We start from the raw sequence: 27,942 nt of genomic DNA on the forward strand, positions 1-27,942 counted from the left end.
GCGGTTGGGCGAAGACGCTACCACCAGCATGTTGGCTGGTCCAGAACCTGCTCTGACCTTGGTACCAGCAGGCAGATACCCGGCACGTACCGGTGCAGTAGGCTGCAGGCTGGGTCCTCTTTGGCCTCCGTGAAATATTTTCACAGTGGAGTGTAACAGGCCAAGATTCAAGGAGTATCCTCTGCTGTCCCACTTGCAGGAGGTGGAATAGTCAGATAGAAGTTGCCCCTCTCTTTTCTGAGGGTGTTGGATAATGTGATCCGCTGCCTAGTTCTGCACACCGACAGGCAGAGATTTTTATAAACGGGCGTCTTGCGTCTTGTAGATGCAATTCCATTTTCTTCCACTGAGAAGAAAACCCCCGAGTGTTTTTCCTGTCGACAGTCAGAGAGGCCTGCCTGCTGCCCCGCTGCCGAGGGAGTGAAAAACCAGCGGTTTCCCTGTCCTCCTGCAGGGCTTTGAAACGATGCTCCGAGTCAGGATTAGACGCCATCTGGTGCTCATCGGGTCGGTGCTTACAGTTGCACGTCTTTATTTAAATTTCAGCTTCCCTCTCAGGAGTCAGCAACCCTTCTCTTGGCACGGACTTCGGTTTGGAGGGGCACAAAACAAGAGGATCTTCAAGATGAGAAAACATCGTGAAGTGTCGACTGATCGGGGTCTGCATTCTAGAGTGCTCCTCCAGAAATCCTGCTCTCCAGATGTTTCAAGGCTTTATAAGTTTAAGTTATGGAGTGAACAGAACAGTTTTATAGAGCGGTTCTGGCCAATCTTCTTTGGCCTGCTCTCTTGATTTTATAAATAATATATATTTTTTATTCAAAACAGGTAAAAATATTGATGCGAGTGCATTTCCAAAGGCCTTTTCATTTTGCAAACATCAGGGACTTGAGTTCTTGAAATTATTCCAAGCCATAATATTCTTGGGGATGGTATTTATTTTGAGACTCATTCTCCATCCTTCTCTGACCAGTGGCGTTCTCTAACGTGTTTAAAGTTCTCTCTGAGTCAGTTCAACTCGGTGAGAGACAGACCGACTTAAATTTGGCACTAAATTAATCGTTGGGTGCAAATGTGTTGAAAGAAAAAGTGCTGAACATGCATATATACGTGTGCAGCTGTGTGTGAAAATAAAATATTCACATTGACAGTATCAAGATTCAAGAATATTGTGGCCATAGATCTTTGAAATTTTTTTTTAGGAGGATCTAATTGTTTTATAGTGCCCTTTAAGCCCAATCCTACTTGCAGGCACCTAAAATGCAAAAGGGAACTTCAGACAGTGCAGTTTGCATTAATTCCTAGGGCTAAAATATCAGCTCACTCCTGGATCAGTGTTTGATGGAAATTTGTGTGTTTGTGGAGTCAGAAAGGAAGATGTGAATTCGAAACACAGGCGTTGGAAGCGTGCACTGAAGGTTTAGCTCCCACAGTAGCGTTTGGAGTTTACGCTCCGCAAAGGTGGTTTTAGTCCCTGGTGCCGAAGAGACAATTGACACGTTGAATTTTTTTCAAACTTCTTCCTAAGTGAATGTGTTGTCTGGTGGTTTCAAGGTTTTTCAGCACTAAGAGGTGATCAGATTTTGTCCTCATTTTGCTCCGTTTGCAGGCAAAGGAATGTATCGCTGGGTTTGTTCTGTGGAACGGAACTGGGAATTTGCTGGCAGGATTTTACCCATTTCTCTAGACCTGAGTCTTTTTTTTTTTTTTAATCTGCATGATTCAGACCTGGCAACTCCATCGCTCATGTTTGACTTAGGTGCATGCTTAAAGTATTAGAATACTGCCTTTAAGATCATTGGTTGCCATTTTCTATCCCGGTTTTGTGTTTATTAGCCCGTTTGCGTTGCCAGTGACTACAGAAGCAGTTGTGCATGTCGTGGGAATTACCTGCTAAGTATCTGTTTGGTGACAAAGGCCTTGCCTACCTACTTAAATCCCGTTTTCCTCTGTTTACTCTCCCGCTGCTACCAGTGGAAATGTGTTCGTGAGACAGAAGAGAGTCTTGCGGAGGTTTTCTGTCCGTAAGAACAGACGTTTAACCACCGGGTGTAAACCGTGCCCTGCGGACAGGTATTTTCTGCATCAGCCTCTGTAGAACGTCTCATTGCTGCAGTCGAGTTGTCAGGAGCCAGGGTGGGCTCTCCCAGGCTGGGTGCAGGTTACTCTCTCTTCTCCGCAGAGCGGTACCGAACACTCCGAATGTTCCGGCTTCAACCACCTGCTGGTGGTTCAGTCCTCAAACAGCTGCCGAGCGCTGAAACTATCGCTCCTGTCAATCCAAACCTGCGCTTCTGACGCGTGTCTCGTGGTGGACCTCAAGCGGTGTTTGATGAAAGGTGGCAGCAGAATTATTCACCTCATGTCTGGCAACATGTGTTCTGCCGGGGGATCTCGAGAGGAAGATGGCAGCTGGACGCGATAGGAGATGTCTAGGAGTTTAGCACCACCAGAGGTGCTCTTTGTGCCTTTTAAAGCTCCGAGTTCCTTGTATATAAAAACAAGAAGAGGATTTGGCGACTCTTGTTTCATTCTGTCAACTGAAGCGTATTTTTAAGACAGGAGCATCAGAGCTGTGTCTGCAGCCGTGTGGATTTACGGGAGTTTTCTGAGCAGGCTCTTGCATCCTTTCTGGATTCGGTTCTGGTTCCAGCCGTGTCCTTCTCCCGGGGTCGTTTCTCTGCCAAGCAACAGCAGCAGCAGCAGCAGAGCTACCTACAAGGTCGGCAGGCAGCGTCCCTGCCTGCTGTCTGGCTGCAGCACTCTTCATTGGGCAGTATATAAAATCAGTTTTGTCTTGCAGTTATTATTAAACCAGATGTCTTTACGATAACGCAGCTATCCAGTTCAGATTTGGAAAGAGTTTATAGGTTTCCAAGTAACTTGCTCTTATTGAGTAGCTTTTCTTGTAATTAGTTGTGGCCCATTTTCCCCTTTCTTTAAAGGCGCCTCAGCCTCGCTTGGTTATACCAAACTCTCGTCCAGGTAGACACAATAAATCATCTGATCGCTTCAGAACCACTTCGAATCAATAGTCCCACGTCAGATTTTCGGAAGCTTCAGGATGAAACATGAAACACCTACAGGAGCTGCGTAAATGTAGTCTCCTAAAAAAAGGAGAACGAAACGTGGAAAAAACACGTGTGAGGGCCTGAACGAGCCCCATTTCGTTCTCTTCTGCTTCCCTAGAGGAGATCTCCGCACGCTGCGCCCGGCGTTGGGGCCGCTGGGGCTGCGTTCCCGCGGCACAGGGTAGCTGGGCAGGTTCCTCTGCGTCCCGCGGTTACAGCCGAGGGCAGAAAGCTGCAGCGGGAGGTGGGCGCCCAGGAACGCGGCGTCAGTGGGGCCTTGGCCGAGGACACGACGTGTCCGTGTTCTTCAAGGCAGCTCGTAAACGAACGCTTGGATCCCTGAGGGGAAGCTTCGTGCTTCTCAAAATACTGATGCTGAGATCTTCCTGCTTGACGCACGATTGCAGCTGATGCCGCAAACAGAATTGCAGATGGCCCGCTCAGGAGAACACAGTTCTGCCAAGGAGCGTTTCTGGCCTTTAAAAAGGCTGTTAACTAGAGATCTGGGCAGCGTAAAAGCAGTAATTGTGACTGCACCCCCTGCTACCTGTGGTTTGAATGCTGGGCTGCTGTTTACTTTTTGAATCGGCCTTTTTTTCCTTAGCTTCTGAAAATTGCATACAAAGACCGTGATAAATGCATAAAGTCCTGTTGAATGTGCTGGGTAAATGCACTGGAAAACAGAAATTCCTCAGGCTGTAATCACTGCTGCAGGTGACAAAAGAGTTAAAGTATTCATCTGAGTGCACGGCAGGTTTTTGAACAGGCAAATAGCTCTTGAAGGGGCACAGCCACTACAGCATCTCCTTTGCTTCCCCTAATCCTCACCCAGAGGCTCTAAACCACATCTCACTACCTGTGGGGGCTGTACACTCAAACCTCTCCCTTACGTAGGGTGCGACACCTCCACGTCGCCTGCCCTGCCTGTCCCTCCTGAACCGCCCAGACCCCACCACCCCAGCACTCACGGGACTCGTTCCCCCGAGTCTCACGACCACCCCCGATACCGTAGCTCAGGGAACTGATCAAGGCTTCCAGTTCAGCCTGTGCGTTTCCCATCCCACTGGCGTTGGTACCAGCGTTTCGGAGACGCTCCTGAGCCTTCCGTGCGCCCAGGAGCAGCATAAACGCTGGAATTGCCACCTCAGGACGTTTCCTGTCGGTCTCCTCCTGGTTGGATGCTGTAAACCCAGTGGCACCCAAAAAATTGGGTCAACTCCTTAGGTTTGAATCTCAGTGCTGGTGCTGGTTTAGGTTGTGTGAGCGCAGAGCTCTTTAAGCTGCTGAACGCGGCCTGGTGCAGTGTGGCAGCAGCAAAGGCACTGTCTCGACCCCACCCAGGGGGCTGTTTTCTCTGGCTTGGCATCAGGTCTACGCTACAGAATAAAGCAGAAAAGATGTTTTCAGCTCAGAATCAGAAACAGCTTTTGTCCTTAGTGGATCTCGTACTGCCATAGTAGAAATACTCGCTGCATTTAGAGAGGAATGGGTTTGTTCCTCAGGTTAATGTAGCCCAGGGAGGTGGCTCTGGCTGCCGGCGGGAGGGCACAGCTCACGTGGCCGCGAGGCCGCTCTGTAGCGCAGACCCGGCCTCGGGGTGCCAGTTCCTGTCGGGGTTATTTCGATGAGACCAGGGAAGCTGGAAAGGACCGCCAGATGCTGCCTGCCATTCTACCAAGTCATCGGGTAGCAATTACGGCCGGAGCGACAACCCAGCGTTGCAGGTGTCCGACTCGCCAGGGGCGTCTGAAAGCGTTGAACGCAGCCACGGCTTCGTCAGTTCAGTCAGGGCACAGAAGCGTGAGAGTTCGACCCAGGTGCCGCACGTCCTACCTTGCCTTTGCCTCGTTCGTCGTCGGCGTTTCAGCGTTTTACAAACGCACTTCACGTCCTTCGTGGCAGCGAGGACTTTCTCTGCTCGAAGCAGCTTTTCCAAGTGGAGGTCGTTGTGCGGAAGAAAGAACGCTCTTGCTGGCCTTTGCCGCGATACCTGCCGCTCCGTCTCATCCCTGCGCTCCCAGGTTAATGCTCCCGAATAACTGACCACCGACAACCACCTCCTCGCCTCTCCCCCTTCTCTCCCGTTTACGTTCAGGTACACTGTACTCTTAAAAAAAACCCAGAGAAAACATCATATTGATGTTTCTATGGATGATATCGGGGCAAGTCCTCTCCTTGGCCAGCGAGTCCTTTCCAAGGAGTTAGGACGTCTGTAAGCCCCACTGCACTGCAGCTTTGGTTTGTGTCTGGCTGAAATGGTGGGGTATGTTTTTGGAGCAGACTGAGGTTGTATTCCGTTGAACGGGAAGCAGCACGGTGTGGTTTTGGTAGGCTGCACCGAGTGCTGGTGGTGTGCTGGCGTTGGCAAGAACCAGGAGCTCCCCAACAGCGCTGTAGCCACGAATGTTACCTCCTGGAACAAACCAGGAATGTGATTCGGCAAAAATCTACGCTGGCTGCAGGTTTTTAGTGCTGTGTTCTGGTGCGGACTGAAAGCGCAACGCGGTGGAAGTTATCAAACCTGAAGCATAAAGTCTGTAATATAATATGAATGTAAAGTGTCAGGGAAACAACAGGGAAAAAAAAAAAAGAATTAAGAATTTACCTTTTCTTCCCCAAAGTTAGAGGTAAAGAACGATGCACAAAGATGTATTCAGGGACCCGCTGCCTCCCACGTCGTCGTCCCTCCAGCAGAGCAGACTGACTGCGCAGGCGAAGGAGGCACTGTTGGCCTTGTTCGTTAAGCCAGAATTAATGAACTCAAAGGGCCACGTTTTCATTTTGGTGACTCCTGTGGTATGAATTTTTGAAATTGATCCGTAGTACTTGAAAATACCTGGATTTTATTGATATTTTTCCAATTGTAGATCAGCTTCTGTTGTGGCACAGAGCGCTTGCAGAACTAAAGGCGTGGGGAAACGGTCGGCTAAAGCGTTTGCACGGCGGAGCGGCTTCTGTCGTTAGAAGTCACGGGCTGCCACGCAGCGTGGCAGCGATGCCAGCTTGTGGCATCACCACGGACTCTCCTCCTGCTTAAAGCTTCATTTCCTTTTCTGGCAATTAACGTGGAGATCATCCCCCCCGTTACGCAGTTTTATTCTTCTTGTTCTTTTTCTGTCTCCCTCTCTGCCTCTTTCCCCTTCCTCCTGACCACACAGTTACAGCGTTACCAGCTCTCAGCTCTTCGCGCCATTGCTTTCAGTCCCGTGAGGGGTGTCCCGGCCGGCAGCTGTGCCACGCGTTTTACTTGGAACTGACTGCACGTTTGTCAGGGATCGGGCTGCGATTCCCATCGTTGGGGCTCAGCTTGCTTTGCTCAGAGCAGCGGGGTCCAGCTTCCTGCAGTGCTTTTCTCTTGCCTAAAAATCTTCCTTTTCTAGCTTCAATTTGGAACTTGTGAAATAAAATGTAAGTTTGCATCTCAGATAGGAGCCTGTCAGTTGGTTATACTTTCAAGCTGCTTAAAATACTTTTTTTTTTTCCTGTAGGAAGTTTTAAGATTTACAGCAGCATTGGTAAAACTTTAGCAGGTAACAGCTACTGTTCAAAAAAAAAATAGAAGTTATGTTAAGGAGGAAAAAAATGCAACAAATAAAAAAAAAAACACCACCAAAAAGGACAAAGGGACAATCTTCGCTTCGTACTCTGCTTGTGCTTACAACGACATGCCCGCTTGCATCGCCTGCTACTGTCAGCAGCTCACGTAAGGGGCAGGTGCTTCACCTGGCGGCGTTCCTGCTCTTTCACTACTTACTAGACATGAACTTTGCTTGAGCTAAACCTTGGGCTGGATCCCACGGGAAGCCTGGGAACAAAGGGAAGGAGTGGCCCTCCCTGTCTGCTTGCTAAACTGGGGACGCTGTGCGCTGTGCTCCCCAGATCAGCGCTGCCTTTGTAAGAGAAGTGAAAATCCAGTGGATTCTTGAAAGTGGCAGTGTATTTTTATTATTTTTTTTTCCCCCTGCCTTTTCCTGGAGGACCCGGGAGCCTCTAGGATGTGAAAGGGGAGAGAGAAGTTCCTTGTATCAGCGTCTGGTGTCCTGATGATGCCGTGAACCGCCCGGGGCGGCGCAGAGGTGCCCTCCCCTGAGGAGGAGGTATGACTTTTGTGACTAAGAGCTGTGTGAGGAGGTAGGTGGAACTTTGTGTGCTCCTCTGAATTCACTCCACGCGTGGGATTCTTCTGTGTGATGACCTCGACGTGTAGCCTCCTGCTGTGCTCACCGACAGCCTAAGCAGGAGCTGCTCCGGAGTAATTCTGAAGGGCTGTTGGAGCAGGAACTCCTAACAGCGGCCCTTCTGCTAGTGATGGAGAAATGCTCATGTTATTTTATAAATTATTCTCTCTGTCCAGCTGTTTTTCATCTGAAAGTGGCTCGTTTGTGTTTGTGGTGAAAAAGGGTCCCTCAAAGATGAAACGGAATGAAATCTCGGGACCAGGTGAGCGCAGACCTGTCTGTGTGTTAGAGGTCAGTGTTAGAAGGAGGTTTTTACCTCACCTCAAAGGGAAGCGAGCGGTTCCCCTCGCTGGAGTTCTTGGCTAGGCAGGAAAAGCGGGGTGGAGCAGGACAGAAACTGCACGGGCCGTTCGGGGCTCAGAAGGCTCCGTTTGGGAACCGACACACTACCTCTGCCCGGGGCAGAACTGCCCCCGCTGTGCATCCCAGCAGAACGCCCTTGTCCGTCAGGGAAGCCCGGCTGGGGGGGGCGGGGGGAGGGCTCTGTGCCAGTCACTGCTCTGAACCCCAAATTTATCGTATTGATGTGGTACGACATTCAGCTGCTTTTGGGATACCCAGGGTGGCCTGGTGTCGGTGAGGATCTTGCGTACAGCAACGCTGCTCTGTTCAGCTGAGGACGTGCCGCTCGGAGCTGGTTGGTCGATACCCGTTCCTCGCCCCTCAATTTAGTGGGAAGTAGATGTTTTCCAGCGAATGGCACAAAGGGTCTGCTGGCATTTGGGGTGTTTGGGCGGGTTCGGGAGTTTAGCGCTGCTGCCGGCCTGGAGACTTTTGATATCCAGGGGGTTTTTACAAAAGCTTTGGATACTCGTTTTTACTGTCTGACAAACGTTCTGACTTTATTGACCGCTTTGTGTACGTTTCACTAGCGTTTTCCAAGTGTTTGTATGGTTTCTACAGCTGAACATCCTGTACCTTCTGCTTTGTCATTTTCTATGATGGTTTATACTGGAAAGCCTGCACGGTTTATTCTGTACTGCAGGCGAGGACTGCATTAAACCCATTTTTGGCTAATTTATTATACTTGTGAATGGTGATTTCCTATGACTTCCTATGTTCAGGGTAAACATTCTCTCTCTGGAAGCCTTACACAACTTTAATTAATTGAAATTGCTGCCTGGAGTGGGGAAGGTTCTTTACCTGTGTCAAAAAAACGATTCACTGAACGCTGCCCCTTACGAGGTGAGATTGGGGCAGCCCAGGCCTCTGCATTCCGCTCGGCCAAGAGGTATGAATGAAGCACTCGACTTGGGATATGACCATCTGTAATCCTGCACGTTTTAGAGCATGGATATATTTAAATAATAATAATGGATTCTATTGTCTTTATATAGAGATTTTCCCAAAGTTCTAGTAAGGCAAGATCCTAGTTTAAGTGGTGGATGTTGTGTACTTGGTGCCAGGCGGCGTGAAGCGAAAAGCTGCAGGTTTAGGTTTCACCTGCTCGATACAATTTCCGCGCTGAGGACTTTGAAAGGGTGCGGAGCCGCGGGGGCCACGTCGGTCTTTCGCCTTTAAGCCCTGCTGCTCTGCGAACGGAGCCACAACTGGAGATCAACGCTTTGCCGCAGCTTTCCTCTCGGTAAAAGGGCGAGCGAGACCGATTCAACCACAAAAGCCTTAAGGGACAAAACCCAAGCGCGTGCAGAATCGCGGCAGGCAGCGCTGCTTCCGCCCTCAGCTCCCACCCGGTGTGCCGGGGCACACGCGCTGCAGTAGGAAGCTGCTTTATTCAGCACCACTGAGCAGGATGTTTTCCTATCTGAAAGTAATCTACACAGAGCAACATTCAGAGAGCTGTGGCTTTAGTTCTCCATCCAAAAGATGGGAAATTACCATCCAAAGATGGGAAATTCTGCCAAAAATTCAGTGTAGCTGCTGAGAACTACATCGAGTCCAAGCGCACCTGCCGCTTCGGAAGCGTTCGGAGTGGCTGCACCAGCCGACCTGGAGCGACGTGAACTAGAAATGAAGTACGCACCTTTGTGATTTGTTTTATTTTTTTCTTGCAAGCAGCCACAGGACAGGCTAGAGAAGAATAAATAAGTTAAAGCAGAGAGTGCAGCGATCTCTACAACCCCAGCGCTGAGATGCTTGGCTTTGTGCTGACAGAGTGCTTCGGCACTGGCCCTGATTCCGTGTTCAGGCAGTAACTGGCCAGAACTAACCTAAGTCAAGTATTGCCCCCTTTGGCCAAAAAGATTTTTGAACATGCCCTCAACCCTCTCGACAGTAATAAACCGTAGAAAACCCCCTCCTGTATCGTCATACAGTCACATCCGTTTGTTCCGAGCGTGTCAGTCTGTTCCAAAATACTTCTGTCCAAAGTGTGTTGGTGCAACGGGATGGACTTCTGTAGTTAAAATGGTGATCTCTGGGAATTCCTGGATGATGGATTTGGCACCTTTTGAGAGAGGGCAAAGGCAATCATGACTACAGCACTGCAGCTGGATTTCACACCACCTGTTAAACCCCGGCTAGCAGGACTCGGTAGGTAAGTCAGGCTCTGTTCTTACATCTCCGCTCTGTGCTTCTGCCTTAGCTGACTATGAGGGAAAACTTCCTGAATTTGGTCAATGGCTTTTTTGGGTTTTCTTACTTGGATTTTTCCATGTATACTCCCGATGTAACCACCAAAGCGGTTACAGGCTGCCAGGAATAACTCTCTGCCGTTCGGCTGAGTTTTTTGATAGGGATTTCTGCCACGGCCAATTTTTAAAACAACACCCAAGACCCATTTTCCTACTGCATGGAAACAGGTTCCTTTTCTGCATCCCCTTTCACAGGGTCTTTAACACCAGACGGGAACACTTCTGTAGCTTCGTGTACCTTGTGCTCCTTACAGCACCGGCGTTCATGTCCCTGTTCACTCTTGGTTTTACAACTCAGCCAAAAAACCCCCAAACCCCTCTCTTCCGAGCAAGGCGATGCTGCTGTCGTTATCAGCGAAGGAACAGCTTTTCACCCGTGTGCAAAGCGCGTGACTAATGGAACTCTTCCCCCCTAAACGTACCTGTCCTCACCCTGCTGTCCCCCTCAACTTACCGTGAGGTGTGGAGAATAGGCTTAGCAGGATAATGACACTTGGTTGTACGCCATGTTCCACAAGGACTTTGACAGCCTCAATGACAGTGTTACCAGTACCTGAAAGGCAAAAAAGGGAGATTTTTATTTCTTCCCCCCCAGCTGAAGAACTTGTCCCAGGCCATCAGAGAATATCTGTGTTAATGCTGGTGTGTGACTGAGTGATGATGCTGGCCCTTCCCACTGGAAAACTATCTCCTCTGCAGGTATTGATCGGAGAAAACTTTGGTCTCCTCATGAAGGAACTTCATCTCTGCTCTGAGACCAACTCTGCCAGGTTTGAAGCACTGAAGTCGGTGGATTTTATTAAAGCCCTGAGGCAAGCAAGCTCATCTAAAACAGTAAAATGGCCATTAAGAGCTCCACGTGTAGAACCAGCATTAAATCTTAGACTGGAAAAGTTACTTCACCCCGACAAACTCCTTACCACACTTACCAGATTTATTCTTTTCTGGTAGTATTAACTGTATTTAATTTTAAAGTAATTTACTTCTAGGATTAGAATATTAATCCAAAAATGTCTTTTAATAGCACGAGAAAAATACTGTTTGAGTCTTTTCTCGTGGCAAAATTTGAAAACATCAAATTTGTATCAAGTCTTAATGCTTCAGCCTTTCTCACAAACGCAGGCGTGCCCACATGATTCGCTCTGCCTTCGTGCTGGTGCAGGCTGGCTAATGCGTGTTCTGGCACAGCCTGATCAATTCCCCGCGGTGCCACCTAAACCGAGCAAAAAACCTCCTCAAAGGCCCTGAAATTTGGGAACTTTCCTCTAAACTCAGCGCACTCGCTGCTCAGGTGAGTCTCACTGTACATAAGGATGAAAGACACTTACTCAGTATGGGGTACATAAGAAGAACTTTTCTCCTGTAAATGTCTGGGGGAAACTTGGCATAGTACACTTTCGCTCTCTGCGTCTCCTCGTCGCTCTGTATCAGGATTTTCCCGATGCGGATGGATCTACAGCAGTCTCGTAAACCTTGTTCCATCGCCTCTCCTCAAAACGAGCAGCAAAAAAACCCAACAAGAAATTGTTACACGCTAAGAAACGGCACAACTGCAAGACGCTACCATTAAACAGGCCATCCCGGGGCTGTGTTGGTGAAGAGTCCTACAAAGGAGATGGTTTTTTTCTCGCTTCCAAGTGTCAAAAACACTTGAAGCTCTTTTCCTTTTCTCTCTGTTTAGACAGGAAAAGGCGTCTCCTTGGTGTTCCTCAGCTCCTGGGTATTCGTGTACCCGCACCCCAGCGCTGAGCTCTCAAAGGCGAGAGCTGGAAGCGTCCAACCAAACGTTTGGGGTTTGGAGGACACCTGAGCTCTGCCCAGAGACCCCACGGTGCCAAACGCAGCGCAGGAAGCCCCGGAGCTGCTGGATTTCCCATCGCAGGTACAAAGGTTCCCGTGGCGCTGGGCAAAACCGCCGCGGCTCCCCCGCCGCCGCGCACGGTTGGTTTGGAGACCTGTCTCTGGGCAGAGGCGGCAGCAAACCGGGCAGGGGGCAGCTGGCCTGGCCTCTCACAGGTGCCAGCTGCAAGAGAAGAGCCCAGATGGAGTCTGCTGCAGCTACTGGCCTCCTAAAAAGTTAACGGAACAGATTAGTTAACGTTCCGTGATCCAGGATCCCTCAGAAAGAGTAACAACGGGCAGGTTTGGGTAAAACTTTGCGGTAGAGAAGTGTCGTTGCACCTTTGTGAAAGGAAGTTGCTTACAGGTTTCCAAAACATTTAATTCGTGCTCGTTCAACAAGCAGAAGCTGCCTACCACTCCTCATGATGCTGACTCCGCAGTTTCCCTTCTCAAATCTGACTCCTTCATACTTGTGCCCTGTGAGAGGAAAGAAACCAGACGTCAGTGGCAGCGGTTGCTCCCTTCTGTCTCACTTTCATGCCCCTTTGGGGAAGCTGTTTTAAGTGACCTGGGTGTGAATGGAAATGAGATCCCCCAAAAGGGGACAAGGGCGAGCTCCACGTCTCTCAGCAGGTGCCACGAACCGATCTGCACGCCGTGTCGTGCAGCCCTCAAACAAGCAATGGGAACAGGGACAAAACCGTAACTGGTAAAGAACCTGTGCTTTTTTGACCTCTGAAAGTCGTGTCAGAGGCGATCCTTTCCACCTACTACGTGTTTTATAACTGACTCAGGTATTCTGTGACTATTTTAAATGAAGGACGCCATGCAGAATGGAGGTCAGCGGTTCGTCCCCTAAGAAGCCAGGTCAATGCAGTCCAGTGCTGCAGGTGGAAGAGCCAGACCTGAAGTATGATGCTACAACACTACTGCCACTGTGTTCTTGATCACTGGGAGAAGCGCGGGCAATGGTATGGACGTGAGAGACACCATCATCAGTGCTGCAAGCTCAGGCCTCTCGTTAATTCAAAGACAGCAACGCAAGATTGTCCCAGTCATAGTTCTTCAGATCTGACCCCAGAAGCTGGTCACGAGCTTGCCCGGCACCACCACTGCTGGGAAGAACACGGAGTGATTGATGTTCCCCTGCCTGCCGGACAAAGGCCCAAAGGCTCCCTCAGAGGAGGACGAACAGGGTGTTCACTGGTGTCCCTGAGGGCCGTCCTGCTTCTGGGCCTGGAAGAGCAGAGCTCACCTGGGCTCGTGGCAGCTCACAAGGGAGAGAGCAGAAGGGGGTGCAGAAGCACCCGAGTTCTCAAGGGACGCTTCCTACTGGGAGAGCTCAGCTGAGGCCATTTTATCTCCCTCACTGGGCATGATGGGTGTTGGAGCAAAAGGGCCAACACCCCGACCGCGGCGCTAGGATGGTTTCAGACCCCGACTCTACAGGGTGGCCAGGAGTAAGGGTGGGAAACGACGTCTTTTCACCAAGGCGCCGTGTGCTCAGAGGACAAGGTCTGAGGCGCTCTCTGCCCACGGCCAGGACAGTGGCCCACTCAGAGCTTCCAAGTGATGTCACTTGCAGGGGACCTGCCAGTCAAATTGCATCCTGCAGAGAGAAGGCTGTCATCTATCTATCCATCACCGACTGACCTGGGACAGTTGAGACTCCAACACTCGAGTAGCTGCTGGTTTATTTAAAAAGGAGCACAGGTAAGTGGTTGTGCTTCCTGAGTGACCTCCTAAACTCTGTCTAGTTTCAGAATTGAGTGGTTTTGGTCCGTCTTTTCTCTAACTAGAAGATGTCCAAAGGATTTACCGCAAAGGGCAGCGGGGAAGAGGGCGTGAATGTTCAAAGCTGCTCTCCTCCTGCACAGGGAACTCTCAGGGGGAGGAGGACTCGCCCTGCAGGGGTGCTGTGGGGTCCCAGGCCGTGCCTGCGCGCTTCCCGAGAAGCTGCTGGTGCACTAAGCAGCCGCCCCTGAGTAACACACGACACCTTACGTGTCTTTGTGGTCCACAGGAGCAAACCAAAATCCCTGCAGAGGGTTTCCTCTACTGTCAACACAGGCGCTTCTTATTTCCTGCTTATCGTCGCCCCCAGGGGCAAACGGAGACAGATTTAGGCTGACATGGCAATAACGGGCATCTGAAACGTCATCAGTTTTAATTCCACAACTGAACTGATCTTCCATGTACACGGGTCAATTTTCATCATGGTTTTGCAAGACCAATTTAAAACCTCAGTAAACGGACACCTGCGGGACCGCGTGTTCTGCTCAGCTGGGTTGTGACGCACCTTCTAGCTTTATTCAGTACCAGCAGGGACGCCAGCTCTGTACTCTACCCTGAATGTTAAACTGGTTCAGCCTCCGGCTCCCCGGGGATGTGGTCACGGCACCAAGCCTGTCCGAGTTCAAGGAGCATCTGCACGACGCTCTCAGTCCCATGGCTCAGTTTTAGGCAGCGCCGTGAGGAGCCGGGAGTTGGACTCGATGATCCTTACGGGTCCCTTCCAGCTCCAGACGGTCTATGACTCTGATTCGTGTAACCGTTACCTTTTTTATCTTATTTAAGCTTCCGCTTCCAGCGCTACCTCGGAGAGGAGTCACGTCCCACGTACCTGTTGGAGTGGTCACGGTACACTCTGTGTATGGCAGTTGATTCAGTCCCTCTTCAACCACAAGTCTGATCTGTAGAACCAAAGAGATCAGTCAGCTTAAAGGGATTTGTTATCTGTGCAGACAAGATACTAAGTGTTAGTAGTTCTTACAATACTAGGTGAAGACCTAAGGGCCTGAAGGGTCTAAAAGGGTCTCTTTAGTATTAGTTACGGATGGAATTTAGAGACCTTTTGGGGCAACGCCTACGTTTTGCCCACAAATCCCACGAAGGCATTACAAAACAAGACTGGGGGAAGGAGGTGTTCGTTGGCAATCATAAAACTGACTTTATTTCTATCTGGCAGGCATAGGCATCACAGACAAGTTTTTCTCAACAAATGAGCGAAGCACCAATGCAACTTCATTCTGCTGACAGAAAAAGACCAGTGAGAAAAAGGGAAAATTCACCCTCTTGCCATTAGTTGCCCACCAGCCAGGCGCTGAGGTCCGTGTTTCTGGGACTGACCTGCAGCCGGGCTGCCACCACGGCCACGGGAGCTGCAGCGATGTGACTGCACCACCCAGTGTCCAGAGAGGAGGCCGCAGATCCTAAAATCTTTATCACCTCCTTCTGGCACCTGCCGCTGTGGTTCCCGTGGGATGCTCTGCCAAGCACCCGCGCTTTCGGGTGGCACAGATATCCCAGCTCAGCAGGGACATCTCTGCGGGAGGTGCAGATGGGAAGCCACCCACCCCTCCAGCCTCGAATGGCCAGAAAACCTCCAGCTCTCCCCTGGTGCTGGCCCTGCAGCTGTACCCCAGGCAAAGTTACCAAAACTTATTCGTCTGAACCCAAAATGATAGCCCGTGAAAGATGCTCTGGGTATTAAAGATGTAAAAATTCTCTCTGGTAGTGAGCCAAAGATTGACAGGACAGAACTGCTCCAGGGAAGCTGCTGCCAAGCCAAAGATGAAACCTGTGGAGTGAAAGTCACCATATGATGGCAGAAATGAGGCGATTCCTCCTGGGACTGGGCAAGGACCCTGCTCCCTTCCAACACCGCTGATTTCAGGAACAGGGCAGAGCAGACTGGAGGACTTCTTTCTGTTCTCCAGCTCTGCCCTCGTTCCTAGCACACAGGCAGCCTCTCCTAGGAATTAGAAATGGTCCCTCAAGTTTACAGTCCCTCTTTGAAGGTGTTTTTAGCCATTTTAGAATGACCATTTTTTCCCTGGAGTTGGGTTTGTGGCAGCCACGCTCGGAGGGTGCAACTGGCGTGTCACGGGAGCAAAAGGCTGGAAAAAGCAATTCTCGGGGTGGTATTTTCACTGTAGTGAAACTGCACGTGGGAAACAGATCCTGAATTGTCAGGCCCCTTTGTGCTTGGCTCCCTGCATGTTTGGTGGCTCCAGGGAGCGTACGTAGAGAAATCAGCTCTGCTACCTTCCTCCTCCTCCTCTTCCTCCTGTCTTTCTGCAGGTTTCTGACTCAGTCACTTTAATCCTGAGACTGAAGGCACCAGTATTCTTCTGCTGAAAGACACATCTTCTCACATAAACAAGCCAAGAAATCCTTGATTTAATTTTAAGTTTCTGGGACATTTGTACACAATTTTATTTTATTTTATTTTAAAGTTATTTCACCAAAAAAAGGCCAACCTATGGGCCAGGTTTGGAAGAAATGCTTTTTTTCATACTGCTGTCATTTTGCCAGGGTTGGCATCACCCCACATTATCTGCCAGAAGTTGAGAGTAAACCACTGAAGTGGTCAAATATAGTCAAACAGTCAAATAATCTCCTTGGGTTTACTACAGATACCGGTGTTTTCCACAGAGGCTGGGAAGGATTATTCTGTAAACTTGTCAGTGTTGATAAAACATTTCTTCTTGCACAACGCTTTCTGCCGCCCCCACGCTCAGGGACTGCAATTTCCACCTCTTTTCCCTCTGGCCCTGAGAACCAGCAGCCCTGCTGCTCTCCCAGAGAGGTGGTTGCCATTGCTTGGAAGCTGAAACAGGTATAATTACAGCCCCACATGAAGCAGCAAAGTAAAACTTTGGTCCCAAGGTAGAAGAGTTTGACCAGAAATTAAAACCCATCAATTAAAGTTATCAATATCAAAAATAATTGGGGGGGGGGGGGGGGGGGGGGCTAAAAGGGATGTTGAACTCTAGCAGGCCTAGTTAAATTGTCAAGGCTTACAGAGTTAGGCTGAAGTTTCAGATTAAGTACTTAATGCAGATAAACAAAATCAGATGTCAGCGTGCTCATTTATTACAGTTCTACGTTTAAGATTTACCCCACAGCCGTTGCAGTAAGCAAAGGGAAATACTATTTGCTTGGAACCTTGTTAGTACAAGAGCTGTTAGCAAAACCAACAGTTAACAGGACCAAGGAGTTCTAGCTAAGGACCACGTAAACATTTCAAGGATATGGACAGTGTTAGTGAAACCTACCTTTTCTCAGCCAATTAAGCACATGAATAAAGCCTCCTTCCCACATTCAAATACCACTGCAGAATCAGGTTTGACCAGTTCCTCGGAGAAATTTGGACACAGGCAACTACAGAGAGCAGGGTGACATTTAGAAGAGGCGGTAATCGCTCCATGAGGAAACCAGCCCGGCTGCAGTCAGAGGTGGTGCTGCTCTGAGCAGGCAAAACGGGAAAAATGGGAGCCCTTTTACAGCCACCCCAAAAGGTATCTGCGATCCTCAGCAGCTGCGTGTTACAGCCCTTCCCCCTGCCTGCAATTTGGAAAAAGGTGAAGCATTTAAATGCCAAGAAACCAGAATTTGAATAAATTCTGGAGTGACCGCTGTTATCTTCCCCTGTTTGTAGGAAGACAGTTGTCTAACTGTATTTTACATGATGGCCACGCACCACCTAATTTCCAAGATCACAGTAATTCCCAGGGGGATCCTCTAACCCGTGATGTTGTAGCTTTTCTTGGGAGCCAAAGGGATGGGGCTGCCAGCCATACCTTGTATCTATACAGCTCTTTGCACCTTGGGATTTCAAACCACTTTCAAAGCATTATCACCCCCTGAAAGAGAGGTAGGTGGGCAGAAACGTGATGTGACCTGGCCAGCGTTATGCAGGGAGTTGCTCGTAGGGCCGAGACACTAATTAATTCCTTAACTCCTCCAGTCAAACCACAAAAATCTACTTTCTGCTGAAAAGCACCGCTGTACTTGGGAACAGCGACTGCGGGTCAGCGCTGCGTGAAGGACAAACTGCCTGAATCCAGGCAATTCTGCTTGGTCCTTGCCAAAACTCTAGACATGCCATGTCCTCTGCGCCTCTGGGAGATGGTTCCCCTTCCTGCCCCTCGCCTGGTCTCTGAGCCCACGCCACCACGCCGCTCGGTGGGTGAGCAGCACCAGCTTAACTTCGCAGGGCTGGACCCAGCTTCTTGCCCACCTCCTCCTGAGCAGGCCTTGGGGAGAAATTCTCAGGTGGTCTCAGCAAAAATGCCGTGGCCTTTGTGAGCCGCTCGCTAGTCCTACTGCAGTCCTGCAAGGTGCCATCAACTCAATGCTTCCAGAGCACGTGGGTGCTGGGCAGCACACACCCAAGGGTTCAGCGTGAGCTCCTTGCACCGAGAGGAGTTGTCTGCTGGTGTTTCTCAAATCGGTCTCACTACTGCTCCTGTCCAGGTCTCTACGACCGCAAGTCGTAATGATGGATCATCTCCTGGGTTAGAGTCTTACTTCCCACAGCCGCCTCTCCTCCTTCACAAAGGTAAGCTGGGTTATCTTCATCCTTGTGACTTTAACCCCAAACCTTCCGGTTTCAGGACCGCAGCACTGGCAGTGGCTTTCAGAAACTCCCCGCTAACCTTTACCGCCTGGTAACTCCTTTCTCCCACAAGTGCCTTTGAACTTTTCATTTGGTCATCCCCTTTACGTGTGAAACAAACTGCCAGAAGAAAAAACTGTACCACCAGGAACTCGTCACTTTAGAATCCCTCCTTAAGACCTCTTCCTGTGGTGACCTGAGGGGATGCTGCCACTAACAGCGGCCAAGCTAGCAGCAAGCTTAACTTCGTTCTCATTCTCTCTCCACAACAAGATGTATTTTGTTATCGTCCCATGCATACGCTGCTTCTCTTCGTGTGTTGCATCTTGCCATTAAGCTGTTTCCTAACTGGGTGGAAAGCACAGCAAATCTTAACTATGTTTGCGCCCCACCAAGTTCAGTAGAGACCACGTCCCACATGGAGCTGTAACTGTTCTCTGCCACACCGAGGAATAACATACAGAAAATGAGATGGTCCTACTTTATGCTGTTTTGCATAAAGTTCCTCCTGCAAAGTGGAAAACAGACTAGCAGGTTCTGCAGCAAACATCTGCAGGACCAGCAAACAGAGGCGTTTCTGCGAAGAGCAGCTCCCTCTGTACACGTGCTGGCCAGCCCGTAGAAGATGCTGGTGCAACTTGACTCCCTGCCTGGAAGCTGCAGTTTCTAGCAACAAAGGGGAAGAAAAAAAAAAGATCAGTGGCACAGGACCCCCAAGTAAAGTGAGGAGGTACGTGGGAGAGGTCCTTTGCACTAATTAGTGACAATTAGGTACGGTCAGGACTGTTAAGGGGTTTCCTGTCAGTATCAGAACAGCCAATACAGATCAGGGACGTAGTGCTTCTCTTTAATTCAAAGAGGTTGGCAGGAATGAATGCTCCTGAAAGGGTGAGCACGATGGGAACCTAATACAAGGTAAACCGAGAATGTTAACCAGAAACCCCTCCTGTGAAAGGGGTACTGGTGGGGAAGGGGCTCATCCCCTGCACTGGAGACCTGTACCCTGGGAACGTGTGGTGCTGCTGGTGTTGGCCTTCCTTGGCTTCCTGAATCTTACTTGCCCATCGAAGCACGTGAAGAACCTGGAACCACAAAAGCCAGGAAGAAGGACGCGTTGTTGAGCTAGTCCTTCACAGGCAGTGGATGCTTCCTGGGCTGTTCTTACTCGTCCGTGAAGGACGTGTGTCTGTTTAAGCGGTGTCTGCTGAGAACGGCTGGCACAGAACAAAGCCAGGCTGCGACCTTCTGCCTGTCTGGGATGAAGGGCTCTGGGCAAAGAAGGCGCTCCAGTCGGTCACTTGATCTACGAGTTGTGAGTGATGGGATTTGTCGTGAGCCTTTACCGTTCTTGGCGAATGGGAATGCAAGAAACATCCTCAAGAAGGGAAAAGCAGGGGGGAAAGTGGAAAAGCTGCCAAGATCAAAAGCGTTGCAGTCACACGCTTAGGCTGTGGTTGTACCTAAGTCCAGAGCCAGCTTGGGTGGGGCATGGCTGGAGATTGGGCTCATCTCAGGAAACCTGCCTGCTGTGGCAAATGGTGCTGGTAATCGAACGGTCCCTGGGCTCACCTTTGCTCCAGGGGGAAAGACAGACTTTCCTCATTAGGGAACGTGGGTTTGCAAACAGCAAACACCCTCATGAATACAAGTAAGTGTATGTGTGGGCGTGAGTGCTGGGGTTTTCTTTAAGCATGTAATTTAAATGAGATAAATGCTGTGTTCCCAACAGCCTTTGATCTGACTTACTGAATGTGTGAAAACTTCAAATTGCTTTGTCCCTGCTAGTAACTACCATATGGCTAAAAACGAATTCCCAGTGTGGACGCACCCAGAGCTACTCATCTCATACGCAGCAAGTGCCAGGAGGCGCTTCTGCATGCAAGCAATGGTTAACTTCCAGGCTGCAAGAAATCGTACAGCTCTGTTCACAAGATCAAAAGTACTGTTTCAAAGGAAAACTGAATTATCTCTGGCCTCTGTGCATCTGTTTTTAAACAGTATTCTCTTATTACTACTGCCCTCTGTCCTGAAGTAGTTGTGTTTGATAATAACATGATTTCTGGAGCCCTTTGAGATGAAAGCAGTCCGTGACAGAGAACACAAGTCCCTACACAGAAGTCTGCTGTCAAACAGCAATTTCCTTTGTGTAGAAAAGTTGCTCTCACACCACCGTTATTCTATCCTGAAAGACTCATTTTATGGAAGAGTTACATAGTACAATACCAAGAAGAAGAAATTCTTCACTTACCAGACGATCAGCAGAAAATACGAAGTCTCCTCTACTGGATTTCCTGAAAAAGGTAATAATTTATATTTTACGGAATAATTTTGAGAACGTTGCTTAAACATAATTCAAGGACAATATATTCTGAAGGCAGTTTGGAGAAGAGCCTCCTACCATATGTAAAATGTATCTCCCACAGGGATGCTGTTTCACAGGGTTCCTGCTTGGTGGCGAGGACTGAGGCGCAGTGAGCGAACGCAGGGGTTTGCCCCTTACCCCGGCAACGTTGCTGCGCTGCACCGGTAGCAATTAAAGCACGAAAGCAGGAGGATGATATTCTGTGGGTTCTCGCTTGCACCACCGTTCCAGCACAGTTCCAAAACGCCTCCCAAGCTCCGGTGTGCACCAGCCTGGCACAGCCCTGAGCTGCAGAGCTTTGCTCCGCCCGTTCTCAGGGCAAACCACGATGATCAGGCAGATCCCCAGCCCTGAGACCCAGGTAACACCCCTGATAAGCAGGACAGAAATCGTGTCTTACCTAGAACTGATCCACGTTGTGACTAGGTTAGTGAACGGCAGACTGGAAAGGGCAGGGATTAACGAGTGTTCCCAGGAACATACCTGGCTGCCCTCTCATTAGTGCGGGGGCCCCTTTCTGCCCCTGTGACTGCATGGCTTTGGGCCCGTTCAGCAGACAGAATAAGCTCCCTTCCTCCTGCCACGTTCTGTGTGAGCATGCCACGTTAAAAGCCTGAACTTTAAAAACAGTTTCTAACACCTTCCTTCCCATGTCAAGACCAACTCCACAAGAGCAGGGCAGATTTCCAATTAAGGAGCCAACAGTTACAGCACAGTAGCCTTAAAAACCACTCGAAGCATCCGCATCCTAACAGGTACTTTTAGATGAAATTGGCTATTAATCACAGCAGGCACACCCCTCTCTCATTTTTAAACCATGACCCTCCGGGTATCTCCTTAAATACCATAAAGGGAGTTTTCCATTTAATCCCCAAGATTCTGCAACATCTTATGTTTACACGAGGGAAAGTCAAGAGGTTTTTCTCTGCTTATTTCCTGGGCAACTAGTCATTTAGCCACACTTAAAAAAGGCATTCTCAAAAAGACTGACAGTCTAATCTGAGTTCTTTCATTGTGCTAATAACACACTATTAAAAAGTTTGTTTTTATTTTTTCCTTCTTTCTGGTAACGACAGGATATCCATAATTTTCTGCTACTTTGACGTTAATCAGAAAGGCAATGCCCAAAAAAAGCCAACCCCCAAACCCCTACAATTATACAAACTGATTTTATTAAGATTTTTGAAGGGCTTCACAGTTCCATCTATGGTGTGTATAAATAGTTTTTAAAAGGGCAAGTAGCAAAGCGTGTAGGTGGCACATCCAGGTTCTTCCCGACTATGGCATTGCAGAAAATTCAGCCGTATTTCATGAACGGGTGGTAAGACAAACCCAATAATGTCAAAACTGTGGTTTTGACTGCAGAGTGATCCATCTTTAGAGTGACTCCTAGCAGCTATTAACACAGATCACTGAGCTTTAAATCAACCACTCTGTCCTTGCAGAGAGACCCAGCTGTTTTTACGCGCGGTCCCCCCGACCACCCTTAGTTATGCCTGTTTGCTGAGGGGAGGAGGGCAACGGAAAGCAAAAGTGCATAAAAACGCGAGACAAGGGCAGCACTGGAAACGACAGCCCTCTTGTGCGGCGGCAGCTGCAAAGCTGTGACCAGATTTCAAGCCCCACATCGTGCGAGACTTGCTAGGGGCTGGAAAAAAAAGGTTATGGGAAAACACTGTTCACCTGAAATACCAGACAGAACTACAGAAAGTAACGATCCATGGCAGACCAGAAACTTCTTCAGCTTCTTCATCAAGTAACAAGACAACATCTGAAGCACTGACTTGTAGCACACGGCTCACGACATGAACATCGTGGGGTTTTCGGTGCCTGGGCTGGGTGGGTGGTATGTGAAAGGGACCCCCCCGCCCCCTTCCCGCCTGCAGTACCCATCTGTGCTCGTCACAGGCGAGTTACACCCCGCTGAACCATCCTGCTCCGCACAGCAGTCAGGTCTGCCTGTCCTGCCGCTTCACTCTCTTCATTTCTGTGGTGGCCCCTCAGTTCCCCGGGGAATAAGAAGCTTTAGCAGAGCACAACAGAACGATCTCCTGTAACATGACACAGCGCGGCCTTTAAATACCTACATTTAAATCATGCCTATTGTTAAATCAGGAGTTAAAAATGACGTTACCCATCTGAGCCGACGCTGCTGCAGAAACCAGAGCTCTACGTTACAAACCGCTGCGCTACTCGTTTCCAGGTCCCTGGTTCTAATCTGTGCAGGCCAGAAACGACTTTGAGACCGTAACCTCCTTAGAAAGAGGCTGCAACTGTTTGTTCCCGAATGTTCAATACTTAAAGGCATCAGCCCACGTCCCATGAGAGGGCTCAAGCTTCATGCCCAACACACAGCGTAAAAGGCACCTGCCCGCCCGTTAAGCATTTGCTAGATGGGAAAGGGAACAAGCCTGAAGAGACACGAGCAAACCCACGCACACTCAAGTTGAGGTGATCTCTCCATCTGCCCCCTCTTCTGGCACACGGACCTAGTTCTTGGTAACTTTAAGGAAGCAAAAGAAATTCGTGGTCATTTTAGTCTCTCAGACGGCCGCTGCTGACTCAGTCAGCTGCCTCTGAGCCCCCCGAAGCACACAATGACCAGCCACGTGAAGGCGGATCTTTCTTTTATAAAGCAGTTACTCCAGTCGAAAGGCCACGATTTCCTTCTCCGAAGCCTCTCAGGAACAAGGAAAGAGCTTTGCGCTTTTCTGAGCAGCTCACACTACGGACAAAATCTGAGGTCTTCTGCATCTGGCCTGACTGTCCTCAGCTCCACGTAAGCGTGCCCAATTCTAACCTGCATTGCACGGGGAGTATCTTTCCCTTCCTTCCTTCATAGCAATAGTACTAAATTGACTGCTTTTTCCCTACTTTTGTTCGGTTTCTCTCCCCTCAGTAGCTTGCCTTTTAATTTCTGCCCTTTTCAGGTGATTGCTGTACCTGGAACATCATCTTCTGCAGCATTAAGTAATCCAAATACCCTCCTTGAGTTAAGGCAGCTCTGGAGTTACCTGTTGGGTTTTTTTTAATCCAGAAAGACAGACTAAATGGTAGGTACCTAATTGCCCTGTACATGGCCCAGCTTTTTCCTCTTCCCCAAGCAGCATATGTGAACATACCCTTCTGTCAGTTTAAATCAGATTTTTTGACCAGCAGCTCCTCTTAGCTGCTTATTCACAAATACAGTACATCTTCTGAGGAATTTCTTTTAGCACTTGCTTTGAATGCTGTCCTAGGTTACAGTGTAAAATGTGCCAAAAGAAAAAAAAGTATTCTATCACCATCTTCAGGAGCTGTTGAGACCAGGTGGGGCGGCGCTCCCTGCCTCCCCCCTCTGGACTATCTCCTGTCAATGGGCACAACAATGCCTTATCGCCTGACCCATCGGTAACTCGCTCCTGGGCTATCTCCTGTTAATGGCCCATCAAGGAACTGCCTCACGACTCCCCATCCCATGGTGAGATGCTCCGCCCGGGGGGGAAGGAGCCAAGCAGTCCATGCCAAATAAAAACTGAGATCTCCAACACCCTAGCAGCCTTCTTCCACTGGATTCCCAGAGGAGTTTTTCCCCCCACTGGAGTTCCAGAGGACAAGAGCTACCTACCTACCACTGGACCTTCGGAGGAAGACCAGACTCTTACCTGATCGCTGCTGCTTCCACAGAACGACACCCATCACTTCAGGAGGACTGCAGCCAGCATCTTATCGGACTGCTACTGCCACCCTAACAGGGTGTCAGGTTGTATTTCTGACTCTGTCAGTGTAAACCAGGGGGTTGTTTGTTTTTCCCTGCCTTGTGTTATATATATATATATATATATATATATATTAGTAAAGAACTGTTATTCCTATTCCCCATATCTTTGCCTGAAGGCCCGTTAATTTCAAAATTATAATAATTTGGAGGGAAGGGGGTTGCACTTTCCATTTCAAGGGAGGCTCCTGCCTTCCTCCACAGACACCTGTCTTTCAAACCAAGACAATGCTACAGTGGTCACAAAGTTGTCTTAGGGCAGATTACACCTGCCTGGGGAAAGGTCACCGCAACGGCTTCCGACCTGTGCGCAAGAAATCCTCTCACCCTTGCAGCTGACGGTGTTTTAGCATCTTTCTGAGTGACAGGCACTAAAATAGGCCAGTCCGAAGTCTCTTATTTACTGAGATGCAGCTGACTTGGTGGGATGGAATGTAAAAATACTGTTTCCCTGCTGTCCTTACATACAAAGCCCACACCTGCCTTTCTGAGCAGGCTGTTGTCTTCCTCACTGGTTGGGAAGGGAGCTTGGAAGTGACAGTTACATCTCCACTGCCAGGGCAGTGTCACGCTCAGAATAAAGCACAGTTTGCTACCACTGCAGCTGTTACGAGTAATTCATTATTTACAAGTCTTGTTCTGTACTTCCCCTTACAAAAGTCTTGTGCAATGAAGCTGACGCAACCCTAAAAAAATCTCTTCAAATTTAAAGTATCAGCTGCTGGTTTCTGGATAAGCTCACTATAACCAGAAACTTATTAAACATGTTTGCAAGAGTTCAAAACCTACTTACAACAAAATAATAACAAAAAACCCTAGCTGGGTACAGTAACACATTGCTAGTGCTCAAAACGATACGCTGTTTCCTTCTCAGTAACCTCAAAAACGTTTCACAGGCTGTCACCGAGCCTTGCTGGATTTCCTCTCTCCCTCTCTGCTGAGCCCACTCATGACTTCCCTTTCTGCCCTGCAGGGAAGCTGCCAGGCAGCCGTTCTCTCCCACAGAGATCTTCTGTGTGGTCTTGCCACGACTGCCCTCCTTACATCCCGACTGCCCTACCTCTGTGTGCTCCCGCCTGCAATGGCACTGTGTTTTTCCACAATGCTGTGAAAACTAAAAAAAAACCAACCCAACAAAACAACCCTAGTTTAAGGTAACAAGGCTCACGTAAGCTAATAAAAATGGTCTGTGAGAGATGATGATTAGTTTTGCATAAAAACATTAAGTGTTATTAGCACTCAAGAACCAGGAAATACTGAAACGTAGACTACGCAGATGGACGGAGAGGAAGCACAGGGAAGAACCCTGTCTGTGCTACGAGTTAGTTACTGCAGATGTCAGAAAGCCAGTGCATCGCAGGAAGAGATGGTTTTATTCAGAACCTGATTGCTCTCCCAATAAACTTGATTTCACACCTCTGTCTGCTGGTGGTCCTTGCATCACAGTAGGCAAATTGTGCTTTTAATAGATGGCTGTTACCTAGGTTTGTCATATGCTGCCTGCTGAATACCTTGTAATTTCACCTTCCAAGGGATGAATGATCAAAGCTACCAAGGTGGTCAGTGGGAGGTATGCTCTCCACACCTGAGAGGCTATGCAAGGTATACAAAACATTCGGTCTTAGGCATCTCACACTGGATGTTCAGCAGTGCGGCCCAATTTTGCATGGATTTCTGCACTTCCGCTTAAGATTTGTAAAACTGGAATAACACCTTCATGTCTCGCAAGGTGTGTGGCAGCAAGGACTCTGGGTGACAAAAAATGACAACAATGGAAAATAATGCCTTCCAAAAAAAAGCAGTCTCCTTTGCAGGTAATGTGCCTTACGTAAACAAACTGTTCTCTCCTTGCCTGCCTCCCTCCCTAATGCTGTGTCTCTCCCATTCCTCCCAGCCCACCATGGTCCAGTCTTTACACTATCCCCAGCTTATTCTCCCCCAACTATTCTTTTTGCCTAATTTATTCCAGTCCCTGCTCCTCAAACATCTGATTCCAGTTCACTTTCATTTCAGCTAGTCCCATTTTTCTCCAATCTTCTTCTTATTTCTAGCTCTCTCAGGCTGCCCTTGTGATCTGTCATCTTCTGCCCATCCTTGTCCCAAAATCTTTAACAGCCCCCCCCCCACTCATACAGACTGCAAAGTCCTGGCCTTTACATTTTCCTTAACGTGGCGGTCCCAATCTTCAAGAAACTCGTGTGATTTCCCTGCCGTGTACTCCCAAACCTAGCAGCCAACCTTCAAATCCAGCCTGTGCTGCTACACCCGCGTTGTCTTAATCCACTTCCCCAAGAACGCTACGGATCTGGTTGCTGTTCCTTCGGTAGCTCGTCGAACCAGTGCGAGAGGAGGGGGCACAGGGTTGTTAACGTACCCTTTAAGACCAGTAAGGCAGTGCCAGAGCGACCCAGTCAGCGGTAAATACCGTGAGAAGCTTGCACGTGGTTATTTGATGTAGGATTCAGACACCGGCACAGGCCAGCAGGCAGTGGTGGTGCATCCCGTGGGGCAGGTTTCCTGCGAATGGGGCGCGGAACGTGGTGCTCACAACTCCCTACAGCCACGGAGCCTGGGAAAGGCTCCCCCCCCCCATCCCGCGGTTCAGCACACGGTACCCAGACAGCGGCAGGGAGACCCAGCTCACGCCCCGACGGCGCGGCGCGGCGCTGCGGCTCCCTTCCTCAAGGGTTTCACGCTCCTTTGTGAGGGGATGATGCTGCGGCAAGCAAGCCCTGAGCCCCCCACGGTGCGGAGGTACGCAAAAACCCCGCAAGAGGTTTTTAAAAGCCGCCGGATTAACGTCTTTGTCACCGACGGCCCCGAGGCGGCGCTGGCTATCGCCGCCCCGGGGGGCGCTGCCGGCCGGCGAGGGGCGGCGGCGAGGAGCGACCGGGCCCGGCGCGGCGGCGCACACCTTCCCCTCCCCTCCCTTCCCCTCCCCTCCGGCCACACGTCACCAGCAATGGCTGCACCGCCGCGGTACCGAGGCGCGGGCGTTAAGCACCCCCCGCCGACAGGCCCGTCCGCCGCCCCCGGGCTCGGCCACCCGCCTGGGCGGGCTGCCGCGCCGGGAGCTCGCGGGCCGCGTCCGCCGCCGCCTCCCTCAGGACGCTGCGCCCAGCACGGGAGCCGGCACCGGAGGCCGGCCGAGAGCGGGCCCGGCGGGACCGCGGCTCCCTGAGGGAAGGGGGTGCCGGCGGGCGGCGGTCCCCCCTCAGCCTCTCCCCCCTCCCGGCCCCTCCTCAGGCCACGCTTCCCGCCGCCGGCGCCCCGCGGCCTCCCGCCGGCGCCGCCCGCCCCGCCGCCCCGCTCACTTGTCCCTGATGATCGTCTGGAGCTCCCGGAGCTGGTCGTTCATGGGCAGCAGCTTCAGCTGCGGCCCGATCGGCTGCGCCCCGCTCTCCCCCGCCGGGATCGCCGGCGCCGCCACAACCACCCCGTTGCTGCTGCTGCTGCTGTCCGGGCTGGGGCAGCCGCTGTCCTCGCCGGGCTCCGCGAAACGGATCAGCCGGGAACCGCCGCCCGCTGTCGCCGTCGCCGCCGCCGCCGCCGCCTGCTCGTCCTGCGGCCGCGGGCCGAGGCGCTGGTTCTGGCAGGGCATCGCCTCCATGCGCCGGGGCGCGGCCCCGCGCGCCCCACGCCCGCCCCCCCCTCCCCTCGCAGCGACCGTTGCCG

At 50.3% G+C, this 27,942-nt stretch overlaps 1 protein-coding gene across 1 annotated transcript; it reads right to left on the reverse strand.

Moving 5' to 3' along the window:
• Positions 1 to 9,306: 9,306 nt before the first annotated feature.
• Positions 9,307 to 27,877, reverse strand: UPRT (uracil phosphoribosyltransferase homolog). The gene is made up of 7 exons (XM_086470138.1): positions 27,582 to 27,877; positions 20,397 to 20,439; positions 14,369 to 14,438; positions 12,160 to 12,222; positions 11,232 to 11,393; positions 10,358 to 10,456; positions 9,307 to 9,716 (listed from the first exon to the last, which is right to left on the reverse strand). The coding sequence occupies exons 1-7, from the start codon at positions 27,875 to 27,877 to the stop codon at positions 9,610 to 9,612; spliced, it is 840 nt and encodes a 279-aa protein (XP_086326264.1). The 3' UTR covers positions 9,307 to 9,609.
• Between the last annotated feature and the right edge of the window lie 65 nt (positions 27,878 to 27,942).

This window comes from Leptosomus discolor, chromosome 9 (genome assembly GCF_034619465.1).
Source record: "Leptosomus discolor isolate bLepDis1 chromosome 9, bLepDis1.hap2, whole genome shotgun sequence".
Lineage (NCBI taxonomy): Eukaryota > Metazoa > Chordata > Aves > Leptosomiformes > Leptosomidae > Leptosomus > Leptosomus discolor.

Bases quoted from the DNA above. Each gene is read 5' to 3' on its own strand.
- UPRT (XM_086470138.1), bottom strand. From the start codon at position 27,877: ATGGAGGCGATGCCCTGCCAGAACCAGCGCCTCGGCCCGCGGCCGCAG. The intron at 12,223-14,368 runs GTACGTGGGACG...TTCCTCTCACAG, and splicing joins TACCGTGACCACTCCAACAG to GGCACAAGTATGAAGGAGTC. The intron at 9,717-10,357 runs GTAAGTTGAGGG...CTCTCTCAAAAG, and splicing joins CCTATTCTCCACACCTCACG to GTGCCAAATCCATCATCCAG.